This window comes from Solanum stenotomum, chromosome 12 (assembly GCF_019186545.1).
Source record: "Solanum stenotomum isolate F172 chromosome 12, ASM1918654v1, whole genome shotgun sequence".
NCBI lineage: Eukaryota > Viridiplantae > Streptophyta > Magnoliopsida > Solanales > Solanaceae > Solanum > Solanum stenotomum.
This window is the reverse complement of record NC_064293.1, coordinates 879490-904220: the sequence shown is the minus strand read 5'-3', so window position 1 is coordinate 904220 and position 24731 is coordinate 879490. Positions and strand designations below refer to the sequence as shown.

Here is a 24731-nt window from a genome sequence, read left to right as displayed (position 1 = left end):
GTAGACACAATAATGAATTTCCTAAATGCAAACGGTAATCCAACCTAAACAAAGATCAAGAACATCTTTTACATCCTTGCGCAAGTCGAAAGGCCTTGGTTGAACATAATAACACTGTTGTGGCACCCAAGGGTGTGGCCTAGTGGTCAATGAATCGGGTTGAGAACCACGAGGTCTCGGATTCACTTCCCAGAGGAGGCAAACAACTAGGTGATTTCTTTCTTATCTATCCAAGCCTTGGTGGATAGAGTTACCCAGTACATGTGCTAGTGCCGTGTAGAATTAATCAAGGTGTGTGCAATGCCAAGACACTATGGTTATCCAAAAGAAAATATTAAGCACGGTTGTCATTTATGATACAAGCAGCTACTGCAGAAGACACTTAATAAAAACTGGAGCATCTTATACAAGGTATATCAGGCCAATTTAAACAAAGATTCAAAAAGACCTACTCTTGTTTGGAAGACCTTCCAAAGGCTTTCGTGTGTGTGGATGTTGAGATCAATAAACTTGTTAAATCCTCTGCCAGTGAGTTACTCTATTTACTCCCTAAGCCTGTAGAGTCACTGTTTATCTCACTTGTATACCTCAGGTTTACAATAACATTACTTTCTTTTCTGATTGGAATTAATAATACTTTCTATCAACTATCCAAACCAATATTGGCATAGCTCATAAAGCCCCCACAATATCATCTAGTACCAATGACCTAAGAATTTAATAACATATCAACTGTGTCTCAATCCAAACTATGCAGGGTACAATATGAGTTCTTCGTATTTAGAGTATTCACATCATAGTTTTGACTATTTTTACATTGGTCATGCATCAACCAACTGCAAGCCTCCTCCTTTTACAACTACTTAATGATCTAATGTATTCCAAAAAAATGTTACAGTGAGAATGAAATGCAAAGGTCGAATATGCTAAATACAATTCAAATACTACCTTGCCCCTTGCATTTTTTCTCATCATTCTACACATTATCAAATTATAGAAAGGTGAAGAAAAGGCCAATGATGAATGAAATTAAAATAGAATAACTAATCACGGAAGTTATAACAATTGAGGTAATGCAGCTTCAGCCAGACAATATTTAAAGATAGTGTGTACCTTTCAACATATTTTATAACTCCCCTTTGAATTTTCTATAACATATATATACAGTGGCAGATGTAGCTTATTAGCAACAGGTTAACCTGAACCAACTATTTGGATACAGAACATGGATATATATGTGTGTGTCTCTGTGTGCGTGAAACCACTAAAATTTTAACAATATTCCCTCCATTTCAATCTGTTTGTCTTACTTTCTTCTAAGTCAGTTCTTTTCAAAAAAGAATGTCTCTTTCGGCAACTCTTTAATTCTAACTTTCCACGTGGAATGTTTAATACCATTATATTCTAACTGAAAGAAAAGGAGTATTATATTCCCAACCATAATTTCAGAAGTCGAATAAATTATGTGTTACGAACATTAAAGACCAAACCCGTCAAATTTAAATCTTGGATTCACTTCTGCACATATACATATAGTTCAATTTCGAGACAATGGATGTCCTACGAGCTCAATGTATCTTGTTTCCAGGGGAAAGGAGGAACAAAAGTGTAAAATAGTTTTACCTCTGGTAGCATGAGTCAGTTCTCTTCTACTCTCCCGAAGCGCCTCTGTCATAAAAAAAAAAACAAATCTTTAGCTCAATATTATGAATGATCAAACACCAAGAATAAAAAAAATCAATTTTTTTTAAGAGGTTCCAACAATCAATCAACTAACCCTCAATCCCAAATCAGTCCCACAAACCTTTACCCCTACCTCAAGACAATCCCAAATCAGTATTCTAAGGCAACAATTACGTAAACAAACAAAAAAAAATTGACTTTTGATGAAATAAAGAAGTTAAAAATCGAACCTTTGGCATTGGGTTTCTTGGAAAAGATGTTCATATTGATTGAACCAACAACGGATTAAGATTATGGAAAATTGGGATTCTGAGTCTTCAGATATATATAATATGCAGCAGATAATTGGGAGAGAAGAATGGAATTTGTACCTTTTGATATTTTTAACTCAAGCAGAGGAGAGGAGACTTCTTCTTCTTCTCTTTTTCACCAAAACCCCAAAAGTTTTGGTTATTATATTAGTAAGCCACAAAGTTCAAGGTTACTTAAAAATATATTTATCTCATATTATCTAATCACTTATTAAATTAATAAATTATTTCTTTTCATTTTATGCCTACAATTAATATGGTCTTTAAAATTTTAAACGAATTTTGAAAATTTGAAAAAAAAATTAAAGAACTAATTAATATGAACAAGGCAAAATAATAAAATTGATCAGTTTGTTAATGATTTCTTAATTATCGTTCAAAATAGAAAATGTTCATCTAATATGAAACGGACTACTAAGAGAATGTTAGTAATACGGATTTTGATTTGAGGTATACAAACAATCAATCTCCGACGTAAATATAATATAATAGGATGAAAATCATTTACATCCGGGGACTTTGATTTTCCTCAACTTTGAGAAACTATCATTCTCCTCCCTTTTTACTAACTGGCTTTTTAAAATATCCATTCTACCCTTATATTATCAATATTTATCTTCTCTTTATACTTCTATTAAAATCATAAGTATTTTATTTTTAATTTATATAACAATTTTTTTATTAAAAATAATTAATTTCATCCAGAAAAGAAAAAGTATTGATTGAGAGTATAATTTAATGTCGTTCTATAATAAAATCAATGAACATAATAAAAATAATATTATTAATTTTAGCGGAATCTATGACTATGTGATAACTTTATAAATATATTTTGATGCGAATAATGAAAAATAATTAATAAAATAAGGATATATTTCATAGCAATTTCTTAAAAGATAATCTACTTATATTGTAAAAGAATTATTATAATTTTAAAAATATTTTATTAATGACAATCAAGATTTATTTATCTACATAGACAATAGAGAATAAGAGATATAAATAACTACATAAAACGTGTTCTTTTAACTTGGCTTCAGTTGTCATCTACGTCTTTCAACTTTGAGTGTGCACAACTAAACACTTAAAATTATATATATAAAATTGAACAAGTAAAACACACATTTTACATAACAATTCACATGAGATACACTCGAATTGATTTGTATTATGTAATGTATGACACATATTATGGTATGTATAGAATGTGTGTGTCTACGTGTTCAATTTTATACAAGTTTAACTGCTTACTTGTTCAAATCCATAAGTCGGAAGGTATAAATGTCAGTTGAGACCAAGTTAAAAAGCACGTTAATAGATCAAGTCTAAGAGATAACGTAAAAGTAAAATATGCATGTACATAATTCATTTATACATTCGTACTTAATATATGTAATATTAAAATAATAATCAATAAAAAGAATAACATTTAATTTTGCAACAAGCTCATAAAAGAATTATTCTTTATAAACTTAATGAATTTAAAAAAAATTCTATAAATATAAAGGCCAGTTAGGAATTGGGTCAACAAATATCTTTGCACACACCTTGATAAATCAAGTATGTTTATGCCTTTCATTGTTATAGTAAAGGACTTTGCTGAAAGCGTTAATATAATCCCAATAAGTGAAATTGGTAAGGATTTTATTGAGGCTGATCTGCCTTTCTTTCATCGAGGATATACCCCAATCTTCAATTGATATAATCTGTTTTATGATCGTTTTGGAGAAGTTATAAACGTTCTCGCTGATGTTATAACCTGAAAAGTGCTGAAATTCAACACTACCTGTATTCGTTAAAATGGTCTCGTAATACAAACGGGTTTTGTATGACTCTCCTGGGAAGTATAATCCGTTAAGTAAATATCGCTGGAATATCTTCCAGGGTTCTTCTTTTCTCTGTATCTCAGAGTTTTCAATAAGAAATATCATTTCTTTCTTTACTACCCTTTCATAGGATCTAATATCATCAACCTCTTCTTTCGCCACCGATGCAAAAGTATCACTTTGCTTTTGAGATAAATATGCTCTCAGTTGGGCATATAATGAATTATTTTCTGGAATATCATCCAGATGTATCGAAGAAGTAGCTTCTTTTGAAGAGCTTGTTAGTTTTACCAAGCTCATTCCTCCCCTTTGTATAATTAGAGAGCTGGATGAGGATCTGTATGACGATCCTGATGTTTTTGAGGAGGATGATCTTCCCCTTCTGCGAGTATAACTGCCCCTTCCTCTAGCCTTGGTTACCCAAGGAGGATCTATCCTGCAAACATAGCATTTAGTTTTAATCATCTAAAAGATCATAAACTTCAGAACAATAAAATCTTTCATAAAGTTCTTGTTCAATCATGTAATTAGCGACGATATCCATCACCATTCCGTCTATAATTCTCCATAAAATACGTTCCTATAAATCTCTATTAAGAGGAACTGCCTTCAAAATTGTAACCAAAGTAATATCAGTAAAGAAGTCAAGAAAACTCATTTTTTTAAGAAAAAAGATATTCTCTAGATAAGAAGTCTGGGAGGGAATTATCACTTCCCTTTTTATAATGAATTTCGAAATCAAAAAGGGCTAATTGTGCCTGCCACCTAGCAAATATTAATTTTGATGCATCATGTTTAAAATCTTTATCAAACATATATTTGACTGATTGAGCATCTGTTTTTATCACAAATTTATGATTGTAAAGATCATCCTGAAATTTTAAAACACATTTAACGATAGTTAACATTTCATGAGCTACCGTTGCATATTTTTTCTGAGCATCGCTCCATTTTCCTGAATGAAACCGAATAAGGTATTCATTTTTATCATGCGGGTTAATCTGTTTTAATATTCCACCATAACCCATATTGGACGCATCTGTCTCAACGATCTTTGGCCAAGCAGGATTAGCAAGGGTTAAACAAGGCAAAGATGTAACTCTTTCTTTAATAGTCTTTACAAGATCTGTGAGACTATTAGTCCAAGGCTTCTTATGATCTTTTTTTAGCCTGTCGTATAACGGAGCTAAATCTCGAGACAAATTTTTGTAGAAGGGGGAAATGTAATTTAAACTTCCCAGAAACCGTTGCAATTGCGTCCTATCTGTAATAATATCATGAAATTTTGATACGAATTCAATAGATCGCTGAATAGGAGTCATTTTTCCTTGACAAATCAAATGACCCAAAAATCTAACTTCTGTTTGAAAAAGACTCATTTTAGGTTTAGATATGACCAAACCATTTTGTATAACTATTTTCTTAAAAATGTCTAGATGCTTAATATGCATTTCAAGAGTCTTTGAGTATACCAAAATATCATCAATATAAACTATGATGAAATCCAAATAAGGATTAAAAATATCATTCATAATCTTTTGAAATTCTGAGGGAGCATTTTTTAAACCAAAGGGCATTACATTCCATTCGTATTGTCCAAACGGAATATTAAATGTCGTTCTATAAGAATGGTCTTTAAATATTTGGATTTGCCAATATCCAGATTTTAAATCAAATTTTGAAAAGATATTAGCATCATATAATCTTGATAATAAATCCCTTTTGTTTGGAATAGGATACCTAATACATTTTAAAAATTTATTTAAAGGTTTATAATTTATAACTAACCTGGGAACACCTCGTTCTTTTTCTGCTGCGTTATTAACATAAAAAGCAGTACACGACCATGGTGATTTGGAAGGCTTTATCAAACCTTTTTGTAATAAATTATCAATTTCCTTTTTGCAGAATTCAACCAATTCGGTATTCATCTGACAAGGACGTGATTTGGTAGGGATATTTTCCTCAGAGAAATCATCTTCATATGGAAGAGTTACAATATGCTTTTTCCGATTCCAAAAGGCACTAGGATGATCAGCACAAATATCAATGGCCATTTTTTCAGAAATGAGTTTAATCTTTTCCTGTACTTTAGCAGATTTTAAAGTATCGAATATATTCATACTAAATATCTCAAGTTGTAAATAATCAACATGCTTTTGTTTCATTTCAATTAGAGCATTAATATCTCTAGAAATAGGCTCGGTGATAAAAGTATAACTAATATCTTGATTTTTATAAGTAGCAGAAAATCCTTTAGCATTTATATTAGTAAAAGGATAAATTGCATTTATAAAAGGAGTTCCTAGAATAATAGGAGGGTATAAATGATTTTTTACTAAGAAAAAGAAGTGAGGAATACAAACTTTATTCTGGCAAATACGAGTATTAGATAATTTATACTTTATATCTAAAGCATGACCAGATGCAGATTTAACCATATGAATTGTTTTTTCAAAATATTTAGTAGGTACCAGACCTTCTTGAATGCAACTCACATCAGCGCCACTATCAATCATAGCAATGTTAGTTATAGAAAAAGTATTATCAATTAATATAGTACATTTAACATACCATTTATGAGTTGTAACAATTTGCATCATTCCTAAAAACATATTTTGTTTCGGATCAATATTCAAAGTATTGGCAAGAGTAGTTTCTTCAACAGTAGAATCATCAACCTTATTTTTTCCTTTGCTATTAGCAGACTCAATCTGAGTAAGACGGTGATCACAAATAATATGATTTTGTTTAAGAAATTTAATTTCTTCCTTCAAATGTTCAATTTCTCCTTTTAAATCAACAAAAGAGGTATCGCGAATAATCATGGTTTGTTTAGAAGAGAGTCTATTATGAACTTCAGACAAGGAGTATGGAGCAGAATAATTAAACTCATCTTTAACCTTTTTATCATTAGGAATATTAGATGAAGAGCTAGTTTTACCAGCAGCCAATTGAATGATCTTTTCACGAAGAGTATTATCGGTAACTTCTTTTAGAAGTTCTATTACATTGTCTGCAGTGATAGTGAACATATTCATGTCTTCGAACTGAGATTGTAGCTTGTAGAATTCATCATGTTCGCAGTGACAACTATCACCATGACATTTGCAAGCATCATTCGAATCTTGTTGAACCTTACTATATGACTCAGGTTGCTCATCCTCTGTTGCATAACTTGCTTCAGAATCATCATAATCTGATTCGGAACCAGAAGTATATAGAAAACTATAAATCTTCTCTTGAATATCATCATCAAGTTCCAGAGTCTTAAAGCTTTCCTAGCTTACAATTTGGAGCTATATGCCCAAATTTTCCACATTTATAACACTTAATCTTATCAAGATTTTATCTTGACCTATTCTTAGTAAATCTATGAGATTTACGATGAGCCCTACGCTCATCTCTTTCTTCTCTAGTCCTTCTTCTAGATCTTCTTTTCTTATGATGAGATCTATGAGATTCTGATTTAGAAGTTTCTCGGTTGGTGCTTTTTGAAGCATCCGATAAACCGAATTGAGTGCAAAAATCTCATAATTGAGACTTTTCTCTAAGCTTATCCATTTTAAGCTGTCTTGAGAGTTTTAACTCATTGCACAAATTTATTCCTTCTTGCGTGCAAGCCCCAATAAGCTTTCCATAAGTAAAATCATTATAAGGAATAATTCCTTGTGAATTTCTAAGAGTCTTCTTTACTCTTTCTGCAAATAAAGAAGGTAAGCCATCAATAAATTTGGCTTTCCAGAATTCTAAATCATTTTCGGGAAGTTCCATCACCCGACTTAAATAAGTGTCTTTATACCATCTAAACTCACCTAAATGTCTACATCTAAGACCATTTAGTAGAGATCTAATGGTTTCATATTGATTGGTAAATCTACCACTAAAATGTTCAAGAATAGTCAAAATTAGTGTATACACAGCGTCTTCTCTATTTTGAACAAGGGCAAAGCCTAAATTGTCATGACCTTCATTTGTTGCCTTAGCATTAATTACTGCTGCTCTCGCATCAGAGGGCATATAATTATCCCACCATCCTCTTAGTTGACCGGTAAATCCTGCAATAATAATCTTCCAGATGGTCCTGTTAGTGTTACTAACACTTTTGCAAATAGTAGCATACATAAGCATCCTATGAACCATAATCGTCAACTGCCTATCAGTTAGCCCATCGAGATTCCATTCATAAATCTCACTTCCACTATAAGAAGTGTTAGTTTGATTCCAATCTCTTTCCTCTATTAAAACATCTTGAGGAGTAGGCCTGGGATAGTAATATGTTTGCATGCTAGGTTTTCTAGCATAAGCAGTATTATCACTATTCTTCTTTGGATACCCATGAAGTTTATTAACTTCCATTTCCATTTGAGTTTCGAAATCAAAAGTGGCTTCCACCTCATCTGCAAAATCTTCAGCGAGACTTATTGGTTTTGCACTTGCACCAAATTGAGAAAACTTTTTATCAAGAAGATTTTCAAGGTCGTGTAAAGGTCTAAGAATAAAATCCTGAATCTCAGGAGGCCTTTGAATATGAACATCAGGCTGTTTTGATGAAGAAGTCTGTTCCGAAACTTGTTTCACAGATTTTAGCTTATTATCAAATTGAACAATCAGATTAGACAGGCTATCTAATTTTTTGTCTAGAGAACAAATATGTTCACCAATAACTTTAAAATAAAGACCCAAATAATTATTTTGTAATCAATAAAAAGAATAACATTTAATTTTGCAACAAGCTCATAAAAGAATTATTCTTTATAAACTTAATGAATTTAAATAAAATTCTATAAATATAAAGGTTAAAAATAATATATTATAAATATATAATATAAAAAAATTGTATGGATGAAGGATTAAAAATGACAAGGGTAAAATAGACTTTGCATAATGATTATTTCTCAAAATTGAGAGGTGTAAATGATTTTTTGATTAGAAAATAAATATTCATGTATTAAATTTTGCATAACTTACACTATATTTTTAGCGACTACTATAAATTTTGACATACCACATACCGTGTTTAGTTAGCAAGAAAACCCCACATAACTACGATATATTTAAATTACAAGAAAATATATATTATTTTATAAATATAAAAAAAACATGCATAACTAACTTCTATACTGTTATTTGCATAACTCTTAACAACTACCCCTAAAATTTTAACTCGTCCTTTTCTTTTCAGGAACAAGGTGGGTTAAATCGAAAGGTTGTATCACATCAAGATGTCGATTCATTTTTCACCCCCAATGAAACGGAGAAATTTTAACCCCGATTTTTGAGTCTTCCATGACCCAACAACCGACGAGGAGCATCTCAACATATGATCGTGCACAGTAACTGAGACTCCTATTACACCTAACGTCAACTTCAATTCACCAAACTAAAGTTTATCTCGAGTAGTCATTGTAGACTCGTACAAGGATATTGAGTAGACAGTTGATGTATCAGACTCGATACTTCAAAAGAATGGAGGAGAAGACGATCTGCAGCTGCAAGTGTGCATGAAGACAATATATGAAATAACTGAGCAAACATTCTTTGAAACAAACAGTTCACAATTCATAGATCAGAAAAATAATTTCCCAGCACGTCTAAAACAAACAAAAATGGAAAAGATAAATAAACAGTCCCAAAGGTAATCTATATTCCCAAATGTATCACCACTTGAAAAGTTCTTAAGCTTTGCAAGCTCCTGTCTCACCACACCAGCCCTCTGCAATGTCCAACACAAACGAATCAGATCGATACATAACCATCACAACGGTAAAAAGATTATGCAATCACACCTTATGAGCTTAAACCTGTCAAATCCGTTGAGTGAGGCCATCCTCTTCTGAACGATCAACTTCCTTCCTCAGGAACTGGACTCCCACTTGGTCTTCACATCTGCGAGGTCATAAAGCAAATGAGAGTTAATCAAGTTCTTACGTAACCCTGTCGTTAGCCAAATGACTCAAATTTACCATTTTTTGGCTGATGAAAACCATTTTCCCTATTAAAAAAAAATCAAATCTGAATACTGCAATTCAGCCAACGTATGTGTATCTTGATCTCTAGCTCGGCCATGGATAAAAAAGGAGAGTAGAAGTGTAACACATGGATAAAAAAAAAAATGACAAAAGCACAACAACCTAAATTTGACTTTAAAATGACAACATTTTCTCTGACAAAATATGAACAGACAAAGTGTGAATAAGAGAGATAGAGAGAGCAGCCAAATCTACAACATTTGGAGAGAACACGTTACAAATTGTACATGAATACTCATCAATAATAGAAACTTAGAGATAAGATATGTATTGAATTCGGAATGCTTGCTAAATATTATTCAGATGATGGAGCAGTGTAGCGACGGCTATTCCACTCCAGATTTCTTCTTTACCAAACTATCTGAAGAAGTCTGTTTATGGGAAGTAAAATGTGAAATAAACTACAGAATGGAAGTTATCTATCGCAATTTTTAACTGGTCAATATACTGGTTAAAACTGATAGCTTTTCATTTTTTAAAAGTCTGGCTTGAAAATAGTTCCACATCATCAATATCTATTGGAAATAACACCTGAACTGGTTGAGTAACTTTATACGTGAAATGACAATAATATTTGAGTGACTTTTCTCTTACAAACCAAAGAAAAGTGACTTTCTGAGATAATTATCAATAGTTGAGTGACCAGGTGAGAAATCAACTCTTGACATTTACTATATGAATTAGCGATAATTTAGTCTAGATATTTATTGGTCTAAGACTAAAAATTGTTGGACCAAACATGTCTATATCATATACTAAGACAGAGTGGTCATGATCAATGTGTGATAACAAAACTATTTTTGACACTTTGGTTAAGTTGTCGTCTAATAAGTGTGTTACACATGAATAAAAATAAAAACACAAAAACAAAACAACCCAAAATTTGACTTGAGAATGACAACACATTTTCTATTGATATGAACAGACATGGCAGCCAAATTTGCAACATTTGGAGAAAACATGTTTCATGTTGGTTTTTTATTATAAGTTCCGTACAATATAAAATCCTATGATTCAGAAATAATAAACTCAAAATATGATGACGATGTTACCAAGCAAAATACTCTCTTCACTTAAGTTTTTCACTCTTTTAAATCTCTTTACAATTACTTTTGCTTCCACTGAGGAAGCAACTGCCCTCTTGAAATGGAAAGCAGCTTTCAAGAACCAGAATGATTCTTTATTAGCATCATGGATGCCAAGTTCCGATGCATGTAAGGACTGGCATGGAGTTATATGCTTTAATGGTAGGGTAAACACGTTGAACATTACAAATGCTAGTGTAATTGGTACACTCTATGCTTTCCCATTTTCATCTCTCCCTTTTCTTGAGACTCTTGATCTTAGCATGAACAATTTCTCTGGCCCCATTCTACCTGAGATTGGTAATCTCACAAATCTTGTCCATCTTAACTTGAATATCAATCAGATTTCAGGAACAATCCCACCACAAATCGGTTCACTACCCAAGCTTCAGAACCTCCGCATATATGGCAACCATTTAAATGGCCCCATTCCAGAAGAAACAGGTCACCTAAGGTCTCTTACTAAGCTATCTTTGGGATGGAACTATCTTAATGGTTCTATTCCTGCTTCATTTGGGAATTTGAACAACCTGTCTATTTTGTATCTTAATGATAATCACCTTTCTGGCTCTATTCCTGAAGAAATAGGTTACATGAGGTCTCTTATGAAGCTAGATTTGAGTACTAACTCTCTTAATGGTTCTATTCCTGCTTCATTGGGGAATTTGAACAACTTGTCTTCTTTGTATCTTTATGATAATCACTTTCCTGGGTCTATTCCTGAAGAAATAGGTTACCTAAGGTCTCTTAAAATCCTAAATTTGAGAACAAACTTTCTTAATGGTTCTATTCCTGCTTCATTTGGGAATTTGAGAAATCTGCAATTTCTGCTTCTCAATGATAACAATCTCACTGAGGAAATTCCTTCATCTGTGTGCAATTTGACATCACTGGAAGTTTTGTGTATGCCGAGAAACAATCTGGAGGGAGCAATTCCACAATGTTTGGGTAATATCAGCGGCCTCCAGGTTTTGATGATGTCACATAATAATCTCAGTGGTGAGATCCCTTCATCTATTTCCAATTTAACATCACTACAAATTCTAGATATGGGCAGAAACAATCTGGAGGGAGCAATTCCACAATGTTTTGGCAATATTAGTAGCCTCCAGGCCCTTGATATGCAGAATAACAAACTTTCTGGGACTCTTCCAACAAATTTTAGCATTGGAAGTTCACTTAGAAGTCTCAACTTGCATGGCAATGAACTAGAGGGTGAAATCCCCCGATCTTTGGCCAATTGCAAAAAGTTGCAAGTTCTTGATCTAGGAGAAAATCATCTCAATGACACATTCCCCATGTTGTTGGGAACTTTGACAGAGCTGAGAGTTTTAAGATTGACATCGAATAAATTGCATGGACCCATAAGCTCATTAGGGGCTGAAATCATGTTTCCTGATCTTCGAATCATAGATCTCTCTTACAATGCCTTCTCGGAAGACTTACCAACGAGTCTATTTCAACATTTGAAAGGCATGAAAACAATTGATCAAACAATGGACAAACCAAGTTATGAAGCAGATGGATATTACCAAGACTCAGTAGTTGTAGTAACAAAGGCATTGAAGCTTGAAGTTGTGAGAATTTGGTCTTTGTACACAGTTATAGATCTTTCAAACAACAAATTTGAAGGACATATTCCTAGTGTTCTGGGAGATCTCATTGCTATTCGGGTACTGAATTTATCTCATAATGGATTGCAAGGACATATACCTCCAGCACTTGGAAGTTTATCTGTAGTGGAATCATTGGACCTTTCGTTTAACCAGCTTTCGGGAGAGATACCACAACAACTTGCTTCTGTTACGTCTCTTGGATTCTTAAATCTCTCCCACAATTATCTCCAAGGATGCATCCCTCAAGGACCTCAATCTCATACCTTTGAGAACAATTCGTATGAAGGTAATGATGGATTACGTGGATACCCAGTTTCAAAAGGTTGCGGCAATGATCCTGTGTCAGAGACAAATTATACAGCGTCTGTGCTAGACAATCAAGAAAGCAATTCTGAATTTCTCGATGATTTTTGGAAAGCTGCTCTAATGGGCTATGGCAGTGGACTATGTATTGGATTATCCATAATGTATTTCTTGATCTCAACTGGAAATCTAAGATGGCTTGCAAGAATCATTGAAGAACTGGAACACAAAATTACCATGCGAAGGAGAAAGAAGCAGCGAGGTCAAAAGAATTACNAACACAAAATTAACATGCGAAGGAGAAAGAAGCAGCGAGGTCAAAGGAATTACAGAAGAAGAAATAATCGCATCTACACAAGTTACCAATAAAGAAGGATTTGATTTCAGAACTTCAGGTATTCNCAACTAATATATTAGGTTTTTTGCTTTTTGTTATCAACAAAAACTTATTAACGCTTGATACGAATTGCAAGTAATCAGTTGGAAGCTGTGATAACAAACACTAAAAAATTGTAGTTGTGTGACTCACATTCTTATTTTTTTCAGATTTTCAGGTGCCAAGAATAAGAAGATGTGGGCATAATGGACTTGGTTCTTCCTATGTTGCAGCTTATGATGTTGGATTTTATTTTTAGTTTTATAAGTTTTTCTTAACTAGGGAAAATGTAATATTATGAATTTTGATGATATACAATAAATGTTGTGTGTATTGAATGATGTGTATGCATTTCTCGGATCAATAATACTCACCTCAAAAAACTTAGAGAGCTGAATGAATGGAGGAAGATATTTAGCGCACGATAGAAGAGAGAGAACAAACAAAGAAGAATACGTAACAACCTAGGGTGTAACTGGTTAACTCACACCCCAAAGTTAGTTATTATGGTGGGAGAGGCCAAGTTTTAATTTTTTGTGATAAGGTTGTTGTGGAAATAGTGAGGTAGCATACAATACACCCTTGTGGTCCGGCCCTTCGCTTAGCCTTTTATTATACAAACAGGCTTACTCGAAGTAAACTGTTTTTGTCATTTGCATTCATCAATAATGTTCCTTGTTGTGCTCGTAGCACTTTGAAACTTTCCTTTGCCAATTGCAATAATGTTAGTTTGAAACATTTGTCTGTTCTATTTCCAGATACAAGGGGGTATACTAGATAGATCAAAGTGGGATAATCTATTCGAGGTAGCTGATAATTCACAGGATGCATTTAATAGCTCAACCAACTCTGGAACAAATGTTGCACAAAATGGCTCATTACCATGACTATGGTGTACTCATGCAACAACAGGTTGCCAATATGACTCAATCACAACAACAGTTACAACACGAAGCGTTGATGCTGCAGCAAATGGCTATTGTGCCTCTGCAACATCAAACTGCTGCTATGACTCAACATAATGAAGGAGAGATTCAAGAACAGGAAGCACAAAATCAAGAAGATATAGCTAATGTTCCTCAACTACAACTACAACTACAACTACAACTACAAATTCATGTTTGTGTTAGCAGTAAATGTAATCAGGTTATCCATCAAATCAAGATGTTGCTCTCTGTTCAATTTCCTAAAGAACAATTCTTGCATCAATGGAAAAATATTGGATATGATCCCTACTTTAGAGATAAGAATAGAAAACCAGACATGTCTGTATCATACATTAAAAATGGTCATGACCAATGTGTGATAACAAAACTATTTTGGCCACTTTGATTAAGTCCTTGCCTGAATTAGACCTCTAACACAAAACAATCCAAAATTTGACAAGAGAATGACCACATTTTCTCTGATAACAACCAAATTTGCAAATTTGAAGAAAACGCATTTCCTATTCTTTTTGGACCAGAGATATGTGTTTAATTACTATTTGCAAAAACAATCATATGAAGATTACTCCCTCTATCTCTATTTATAATGCATAGTTTGGATTTTCAAGAGCCAAATAGTTTAATTTTCACCAAAAATTCAGGCATGAAGTCTTCAAAAAATTTAAAATAAAATTTATATATTTTGAAACTACAGAAAAAGTACTATAAGTCACAATAATTTATCCGCAAACCATCTTCGGAGTGATCGCGTGTGAAGTGAAAGAATTGGAGTTTTGAATATCCAGAAACCATCTTCGGTGGTTGAGATATCTTAATCTATCTCTAATAAAAAACTATTAATATCCAGTTTTCTTCAAGCCTATTCCGACAAATTCCACAAGATTCTTCATCATATCAAAAAATAATCTCAGTGAAGAAATTCCTTTATTTGGAAAATCAATTGAGAGTCATTGAAATTTAATTTTATCAAAATATTCAAGCATGAAAAATTTGAAACTCTTGGAGGTCTCATAAAAATAAAATACCCTTTGCAACACAACTTTATTTGGCAGATTGAAAAATCACCTAATTTTTACACATTTCATTGACAGGCGACTTACTATAAAACTACGTTCACTCCTCGAAAACCATAAGTCTCAATTGTTTGTGAATAATTTGTGTTTCAAATTGAGACGATGATAGTTCAAGTAGGGAAAATAAATAGCTATTATTCGAAAGCAAAACGCGCAAAAAAAGTGATATTCAAATTTAATTTTGACCATTATCTCTTAATTTTCTTTGCTCTTCATTTATTAGGATATTCATTTTTCAAAAGTTCCACATCATTAGACANCTATGGCAGTGGACTATGTATTGGATTATCCATAATGTATTTCATGATCTCAACTAGAAATCCGAAATGGCTTGCTAGAATCATTGAAGAAATGGAACACAAAATTAACATGCGAAGGAGAAAGAAGCAGCGAGGTCAAAGGAATTACAGAAGAAGAAATAATCGCATCTACACAAGTTACCAATAAAGAAGGATTTGATTTCAGAACTTCAGGTATTCAAGCTAAGCTCAACACTCATCTTTTTTAGTTCAATCTACTACTAATATGCTAGGTTTTATGCTTTTATGTTATAAACAACAACTAATTAATGCTCGATACGAAGCATATTTTTCTTTCCAACAACTTTAAGAAGTTGAAGATTTGAAAAAGGATTAGCCTTAGCTAATGTTATGGATGGTTTAACAGTGAAAAACTAATGCATAATTCGGTTTTAGCTATATGATTGAAATATAATTTACAATTGTTTGACTCACTATCTTATTTTTCAGATTTTCAAATGCCAAGAATAAGAAGACGTTCGCGTAACCGATTTGGTTCTTCCTGCAGCTTATGATGTTTGATTTGATTTTTAGTTTCTTTTTAGCTTTATAAGTAAGCTTTTTCTTAACTTGGAAAATGTAATATTATGAATTTTGACAATATATCAAGTTTATGTAAGGCAAAGTGTGAAATAGTTTTACCTCTGGTGGCATGAGTCAGTTCTCTTCTACTCTCACAAAGCACCTCTGTCAAAAACAAAAAAGATCATAACTTTAGCTCAATTTTATGAATAATCAAACATCAAGAATCATAAAAACTCAAATTTTGTTTAAAGTTTCCAACAATCATAGAGTATGCACTGACCTCAAGAAAATCCCAAATCAGTCACTTTAGAATATATGAATCATATATATATATTATAAGGTGAACAAAGAAAAAGGGTTCTTTAAAAAATAGAGTTTTGATACCCTTCGGGTGGCCCAGTGGTTTGGGCTAGGGACTTCCATGTTAGAGGTCTCAAGCCACAAAGTACACTTCTATATGTTGACAATCGTTGTAACAAAGAAAACTTTTTAGCGATCTTGAATTCCTTTTCTTCTTACGTAAGAAAACAGCAACTGCTGAATTTTTTCTGGTCTGTATTATTTTTCTTGTAAGGATATGGATCATGACCTTATATTTTTTGGAATGTAATGCAGTCTCTCTACCTTGACAAGGTAAGGGGGTATGGTTTGCATACACATCATCTTGTGGCATGTTTAATACCATTATATTATAACTGAAACAGGAGTATTATATTCCCAACCATAATTTCACAAGTCCAATAAGTTATGTGTTACCAACATTANACACTATATGTAGTTTAATATTTGTTGCATTGGCCTGGTAGTTGAATTTTGAATTCTGCAAACTCTCAAGTGTTAACATAAGTAGTTCTTCCAGCTTGAAACTTTTTTATGATCTAAGAAGAAACTAAAGGAGTAAATTAATACAATTCAACAGATAGCAAAGAGAACTGGGAATACATCTAGAACCTTAAATTGCGCAGAGAATAACAACCCACTTTGGAGAGGAGCTATTTAAATTCAGGAAAATCCAATTCACACAACCAGGCTGCAAAATTAGACAATAGTTGTAGAGTTTGGTTAGGAAAAGGTCTACGATAAATTGATAACAGGAAAAGATACTACCAACTCCAAGCTGAAGTAACATGAAATACAGAAATCATCCACAAATGAGTTGAAAACAAATATCTAAATAAATTGAACCACAGAAGTTATGCTTCAGCCAACAGTGTAGGTATATTATTCATTACATGTTTGTAACAATGATTTACTATATTATAAGAAGTACCCTTACATGAATGTAAATACAAAATATTCTTGAAGCAGGCATATGGATACAAATGATAGACCAACCAGAGGAAATAAGAGGTCCAAGAGTACAACTCGTCCCCTAAAGTTTACTTTCCCAAAAGATGAAGTTTCTATATAAAGGGGAGAGAATGATACTCATAGTGAACAAAGTAACCAAATGGTGAGGATTATACAAAGCGTACAGCGCATAAACTAAAGAAGGAGCTTACAAAGTATAATCTTGGTGCTGAAGTGCTCCAACTGAAAGAATGCAAACAAGAATGATATCCTAGCTTTCACCGTGCTTAGTTGGGTAGAAATGGCATATATAGAATTTTAAAATTAACCACTTTTTTATATGTCTTTTACGTATATTAAGTTGTAAATTATTGTAATTTATAGTAACTTTTAACGTAATTTTGAAATAATATACATGTTACTTTTCATGTCCCAATTTATGTGACATTCATAGTTTTTTTTTACAGTTAGTTGTTTTTCTATATGTGGTTTTTTTTTTTTTTAAATTGTTAACTATTGTGATTTATAATACTTTTTACGTCATTTTCAAACAATATATGTTTTATCATCTAACCAATTTTATGTGGTACCAATAAAATTTCGAGAGTCTATTGAATTTTTTTATATAACTTGTAAATATTGAAGTTGTTATATTAATTTTTTGTTTCAATTTACGTGATATTATGAACCTTGAGAAGTTATCCAATTTTTTGTATGATTAAAAAATATTTCAAGTTAGTAGTAGTTTTTTTACATAATTTTAAAAATAATATATTGTACTTTCGTTGTTCCAATTTATGTGGCATATATAGAATTTTAAAAGTAATCACTTTTCTATATGTCTTTTACATTTATTAAGTTGTAAATTATTATAATTGTACCTTTTTAATGTAATTTTCAAATAATATATCTGTTACTTTTCATGTCCTTATTTATGCGGCATTGATAGATTTTTTTAGAGTTGATTGATATTTTTTATATCTATTTTAATTTTTTTACAATTGTTAACTATTGTGATTTATAAAAAAAAAATTGTCATTTTCAAACAGTATATATATATTTATCATCTAACTCATTTTATGTGGTATCAATAAGATTTTGAGAGTCAATCAAAAAATTTTATATAACTTTTTAATATTCAAGTTGTTAATTATTATAATTTGTAGCATTATTTATGTAATTTTCTCTAAAAAAGACATAATTTTTCAATATGCGATATTTTTTCCTGTAAACGCATATTTTTTTGTCTCTGATATAATATGCAGAAAAAATGTAGTAACAAATAATTGGTATTTTAAAATGGGACCCACATTATTAACTATGAACACATAGAGGGAAAAGGCAGAAAATAATGGCCCACCTGCTTGGAAAATTGGGCCAATTTTGCGGCTGAGAAAGAAAAATGATAGGACTTTTATGTCCTATATTAAGGAAGTGCAATTATAAAACAGCCAAGTACAACATATTTCAAGCATAATATTTAAAGGAAAATTACGGGAGTACCCTTGGTCGTACAAGGGCACCACCATACACTTCTATAGAATGAAAGGAAAATTACGGGAGTACCGTTGGTCGTCCAAGGGCATTCTTAAGTTTGACCCACGTGGAAATCCAAGGGAGAAGCAGGTGGAGTATGTGAATAGGTCAGCTGAGAAGGAAAATTACGGGAGCACCCTTGGTTGTCCAAGGGCACCACCACTTCTATAGAATCAAGATAATTTTTGAATATGCGATATTTTTTCTCTAAACGCATATTTTTTTTGTCTCTGAAATATTATGTAGAAAAAATGTAGTGACAAATAATTGGTATTTTAAAATGGGACCCATATTATTAACTATTAACACAGAGGGAAAAGGCAGAAAATAATTGCCCAGCTGGTTGGAAAATTAGGCGAATTTTGCGGCTGAGAAAGAAAAATGATAGGACTTTTGTGTCCTATATTAAGGAAGTGCAATTATAAACAGCCAAGTACAACATATTTCAAGCATAATAGTTAAAGGAAAATTACGGGAGTACCCTTGGTCGTCCAAGGGTACGACCACATTAAATGACATATTTATGTATTATGCGTTTTAGAAGAATATATTTATATTTTTATATAAAATTTAACCAAACACGACTTTAATTATACATTTTTTTAATAAAACAAAAACTATCTTTTCATGACCACACCACATTAAGAAAGAAACTGATTAAAAGGCCTCGAATTTAAATTTTGAATATGAAAAAAAATCTCATTAAAAGTGGTAAGTACTTTCAAAAATAAATATGAACTCAAATTAATAATTTTTTTTAAAAAAAAAAAGTGTGGTCTTGAATGTATAGACTTTTGAAGTGAGTCAAAAGTGGGGTCCATGTTTTAACTTTGCATTGATTTCTTTTACTCCTCCCAATGTGTTGTACACGTGTGACAATGGAAATCCACAACTTAATGGTGGATACATTGGGAATTACATAACTTTTGGCTGATTTTTCTGGAATGTTCAATACTCTCAATGCACAATGTACAATTAAATTAAGCTTGGAATTTTATTAAATTGACAAAAATGCCCTTGATCGTCCAGGGCTTCACATTTCTAGAAAATAGAAATATATTGTTAAATTCTGTCATAAATTTAGACAGAGTATATTCTATATATAATAAGCCACAATGCAACTATCATGGTAACTATCTTGTTAGCTTTCAACCAAAAGCTAACAAGATTTTTAGTTACATATTTATTATTTAGTTAAATAATAAATATGTCATTTCTATATATATTTATTACTCATTCCTTTTGAATTTGTTAATTTGATTTTGATCTGACACATAGTTTACGAAAGTAAATTAGATTTTGAGAAAAAACATTAAGTGATACTTGAAGTTATCCCAGATTTTCAAAAGGACACCTTAACTTTGCGTTCGTCCTATTACCCCACAAAACATTCAAAATCACAATAAATACACATTTTTACACTATANACCAATAAAGAAGGATTTGATTTCAGAACTTCAGGTATTCAAGCTAAGCTCAACACTCATCTTTTTTAGTTCAATCTACTACTAATATGCTAGGTTTTATGCTTTTATGTTATAAACAACAACTAATTAATGCTCGATACGAAGCATATTTTTCTTTCCAACAACTTTAAGAAGTTGAAGATTTGAAAAAGGATTAGCCTTAGCTAATGTTATGGATGGTTTAACAGTGAAAAACTAATGCATAATTCGGTTTTAGCTATATGATTGAAATATAATTTACAATTGTTTGACTCACTATCTTATTTTTCAGATTTTCAAATGCCAAGAATAAGAAGACGTTCGCGTAACCGATTTGGTTCTTCCTGCAGCTTATGATGTTTGATTTGATTTTTAGTTTCTTTTTAGCTTTATAAGTAAGCTTTTTCTTAACTTGGAAAATGTAATATTATGAATTTTGACAATATATCAAGTTTATGTAAGGCAAAGTGTGAAATAGTTTTACCTCTGGTGGCATGAGTCAGTTCTCTTCTACTCTCACAAAGCACCTCTGTCAAAAACAAAAAAGATCATAACTTTAGCTCAATTTTATGAATAATCAAACATCAAGAATCATAAAAACTCAAATTTTGTTTAAAGTTTCCAACAATCATAGAGTATGCACTGACCTCAAGAAAATCCCAAATCAGTCACTTTAGAATATATGAATCATATATATATATTATAAGGTGAACAAAGAAAAAGGGTTCTTTAAAAAATAGAGTTTTGATACCCTTCGGGTGGCCCAGTGGTTTGGGCTAGGGACTTCCATGTTAGAGGTCTCAAGCCACAAAGTACACTTCTATATGTTGACAATCGTTGTAACAAAGAAAACTAGTTCATATTTGTTTTAGCGATCTTGAATTCCTTTTCTTCTTACGTAAGAAAACAGCAACTGCTGAATTTTTTCTGGTCTGTATTATTTTTCTTGTAAGGATATGGATCATGACCTTATATTTTTTGGAATGTAATGCAGTCTCTCTACCTTGACAAGGTAAGGGGGTATGGTTTGCATACACATCATCTTGTGGCATGTTTAATACCATTATATTATAACTGAAACAGGAGTATTATATTCCCAACCATAATTTCACAAGTCCAATAAGTTATGTGTTACCAACATTAAAGACCAATTTAAATCTTGGATTCACTTCTGTATATATATATATCATATCATCATATATCATATATTATTATAAGTGGGAAGCTCCAACTTAAAAGTTGAATTACAAAAATACCCTTCAACTAAAAAAAAGAGATTTTCTAAATAAATGATTGTAATATAATTCTATATTTATTAAGCTTTAATTGTTTTGTATAATAAAATAATAAATGGAAAATGAAAAAACCAGAGATGATGATGAGATGATAATTTTTTATACTTAAAAACTTTTGGTTTTTTTGTGTTAGAGAAAAGAACCCTTTCCTTTCTTCATTTACTTTTTAAAAAATAATACACCAATAACTCTCTAAATTATCTAATCTTTCATCTTCCCCAATTTATTACTCAATTAATTCGTAAGTTAATATATAATTATATATATTGAATGAAAGATGAAAGAACTTCCTGAATATACCGTTTTATATTCCTTTTTTGTGCACTTAGTATAATTTATATAACTATATATTATCATATAAGGTACGTAATAGGGTTGATTAAAAAAAAAAAAAGGTAATAGGGATGCTTCACTTCAGTTGCAACGTAATATTATGATATATTTTTTTGCCTCATTTTCTTTTCATTGCTTTAATTTATTTTTTATGTTTCATGTCTGATGCAGTGTATTTCCTTGTTTATAACAAGGCATTTAGGTGAATAATTTTTCTACCATATTATTCTCATTTGTAAATCATAAGGTATGTGCGTTTATATTCTCATTCATCACTGATTTTTTAATAATGTAGATGCATTCTTAGTTTGATTTTTTTTTTTTTACTGTTTATTGAGTTTCAGAATTGGAGTGGTAGTTCCTTCAAAGAAATATTAGTAAAAGACATCCCAAATATCGTGAAAAAGATATATTTAGAGTTGATTTGTATTGTAAGCACATTTGAATGTTGCATATGACTGTTGTAGTCCTTTCTCATTTTCTATTTCCGTTTTCACTCTTAAAAAGATAAAAATGATTTCTTTCCTAATGTAATCACCATTCCTTTGCCTTCTTTTTTCATATAAAAGTGATAGTCAATTCATGATTTTATAAAAAGAACTACAGTAATGGATACGAGGAGAGAAATGAAATATACATTTTGCACTTGAAATAGGTAATTGATATCTGTCGTGTCAAACAAATAGTTAATTTAATTTGTAGTTTTAGTGATAAAGTTTGGTTATTTTTTAGAGTGTGCAATTTATTTTCACCATTACAAATTAATTACATACGCTTTAAATTCATTGTAATACAATGTAAATTATCTTGCTTATTATTAATTATTTCTATTTTTCATCTTCCTATGTATTAACTTTTCTCATAATCTATTTATCTTCATTTGTCTCAAAACATTGTTGTTAGATATATATGTTACTGATATTATTTTGTTTCTTTTATTTTCTACTCTTTACCATGCTACTATATCTTATGTGTCAATTTAGCTATCAAATTGTGGTAGAATATTAATGACCCGTGAAATTTATTCTTGAAAAGCTTGGTGTTTCCGAAATTATTTCCTGATCTATTTTCCAAGGTATTATATAGATCTTAAGAGTATTGAATACTTATCTGTTAAATTAAGGGATAAGGGTCTGAAAAATACCTCAATTTTGGTTGGATTTGCTGTTGCGATATTAAACTTTCATGAGAACCTATTACCTCTCTAGACTATTTAATACCGTATTTTTTACCTCATGAACTATTTAATAGTGTATTTTAAAGGTATATATGTGCCCACGTGGACACATTACTATTTATAATTTTGCATTATTTTTTATGTCCACGTGGGCAAATATATATGTTTAAAATATGATATTAAATAGTCTAGGGAGGTAATAGGTCCTCAAGAAAGTTAAGTATCGCAACAGCAAATCCGACCAAAGTTGAGGTATTTTTCAGATCTTTATCCCTTAAATTAAAGCAAATTACTTTTGACATGAATTTTATCACATCTACATCTTTATCGATTGTACTTAAATATGACTTTTCTATAGCAATCAGTTGATTAGTGTTTTATTAATAGTAACTCTCTGAGATGTAATTTAAGCATTTTCCCTTGATTTTGTGGCAGAACAACACTATTATATTTTATATTATATATAGATATAGAACATTTGCATCATAAGAACACCTAGACTACTCTACAAAATGAACTTGTAATTTTCTTAGTTACATTTTCTATTTTTCATTACGTAAATGTGTTAGATATATAATATAACATTGGAATAAGTCTATATAAATTAACATGGGACACACGTGCAAAGCACGTGCTCAAAACTAGTATATATATAAATATGAGCACAATGTACCAGGAGTAGGGGGAACAAAATTTTAAAATAGTTTTACCTCTGGTGGCATGAGTCAGTTCTCTTCTACTCTCCCGAAGCGCCTCTGTCATTTAAAAAAATAAAAAAATCATAACTTTAGCTCAATATTATGAATGATCAAACACCAAGAATCATAAAAACTCAAATTTTCAGTAAAATTTCCATCAATCAATCCCTAAATCCCAAAACAGTCCCATAAAGTGGGGTCTGGTGAGGAGGTAGAGTATACGTAGACCTCAAGACAATCCCAAATCAGTATATATATGTATTCTAACGCAGCAATTACGTAAACAAACAAAAAATAGAGTTAAAAATCGAACCTTTGGCGTTGGGCTTTTTGGAAAATATGTTCATTTTGATTGAACCAACAACAGATTAAGATTGGGATTCTGATAATTGGGAGAGAAGAATGAAAGCTATACAAGAGAGGAAACTTCTATATTTTTTTCCAAAGCCTCAAAAGTTTTGGTTATTATATTAGTAAGCCACAAAGTTCACTTTTAAACGTCCATATGTTTATGCCGTATTGTAAATCAGTAATCATAATTTATTCAACTTCGATTAATCATATCATATCATATATATATATATATATATATAAAGAGAACATTAGGCTCGCCTACGTGGCGCCTCTACAAACCAGAATTTCTTTTTAATTTATTTATTTACAAAACTAGCATTCCCCTTTCACGAAAAGTTGTGAAATTATGAAAAAGCTGTGACTTTTATGAAAAGTTGTGACTTTAATGAAAAGTTGCGACTTTTATGAAAAGTTGCAACTTTAATGAAGAGTTGCGACTTTTATGAAAAGTTGTGACATTTCCGAAGGGTTGCAACTTTTCCAAATAGTTGTAACCATTCTGATAAGACACTATAAACATTTGTTCA

At 31.4% G+C, this 24731-nt stretch overlaps 2 protein-coding genes across 7 annotated transcripts in view; one reads left to right on the top strand and one right to left on the bottom strand.

Annotated features, from left to right (window-relative positions):
• LOC125846736 (uncharacterized) overlaps positions 1 to 14578 on the top strand; it is a 62667-nt gene extending 48089 nt beyond the window's left edge. For both annotated transcript variants that reach the window (XM_049526329.1, XM_049526328.1), the window contains exon 2: positions 14379 to 14578. In XM_049526329.1, coding sequence (XP_049382286.1) covers positions 14379 to 14564 — 186 coding nt within the window. In that variant the 3' untranslated portion in view covers positions 14565 to 14578. The remainder of the gene's footprint in view (positions 1 to 14378) is intronic.
• Positions 1 to 23943, bottom strand: part of LOC125846731 (vacuolar protein sorting-associated protein 2 homolog 3-like) — a 66439-nt gene extending 42496 nt beyond the window's left edge. For 4 of the 5 annotated variants that reach the window (XM_049526318.1, XM_049526319.1, XM_049526320.1 and 1 more), the window contains exons 1-2: positions 1914 to 1998; positions 1624 to 1668 (exon numbers count right to left, since the gene is read on the bottom strand). In XM_049526318.1, the coding sequence (XP_049382275.1) occupies positions 1624 to 1668; positions 1914 to 1947 (79 nt within the window). In that variant the 5' untranslated portion in view covers positions 1948 to 1998. Of the gene's footprint in view, positions 1 to 1623; positions 1669 to 1913; positions 1999 to 23862 lie in introns of those variants that run through there. The other variant, XM_049526321.1, reaches the window with a different exon arrangement.
• Between the last annotated feature and the right edge of the window lie 788 nt (positions 23944 to 24731).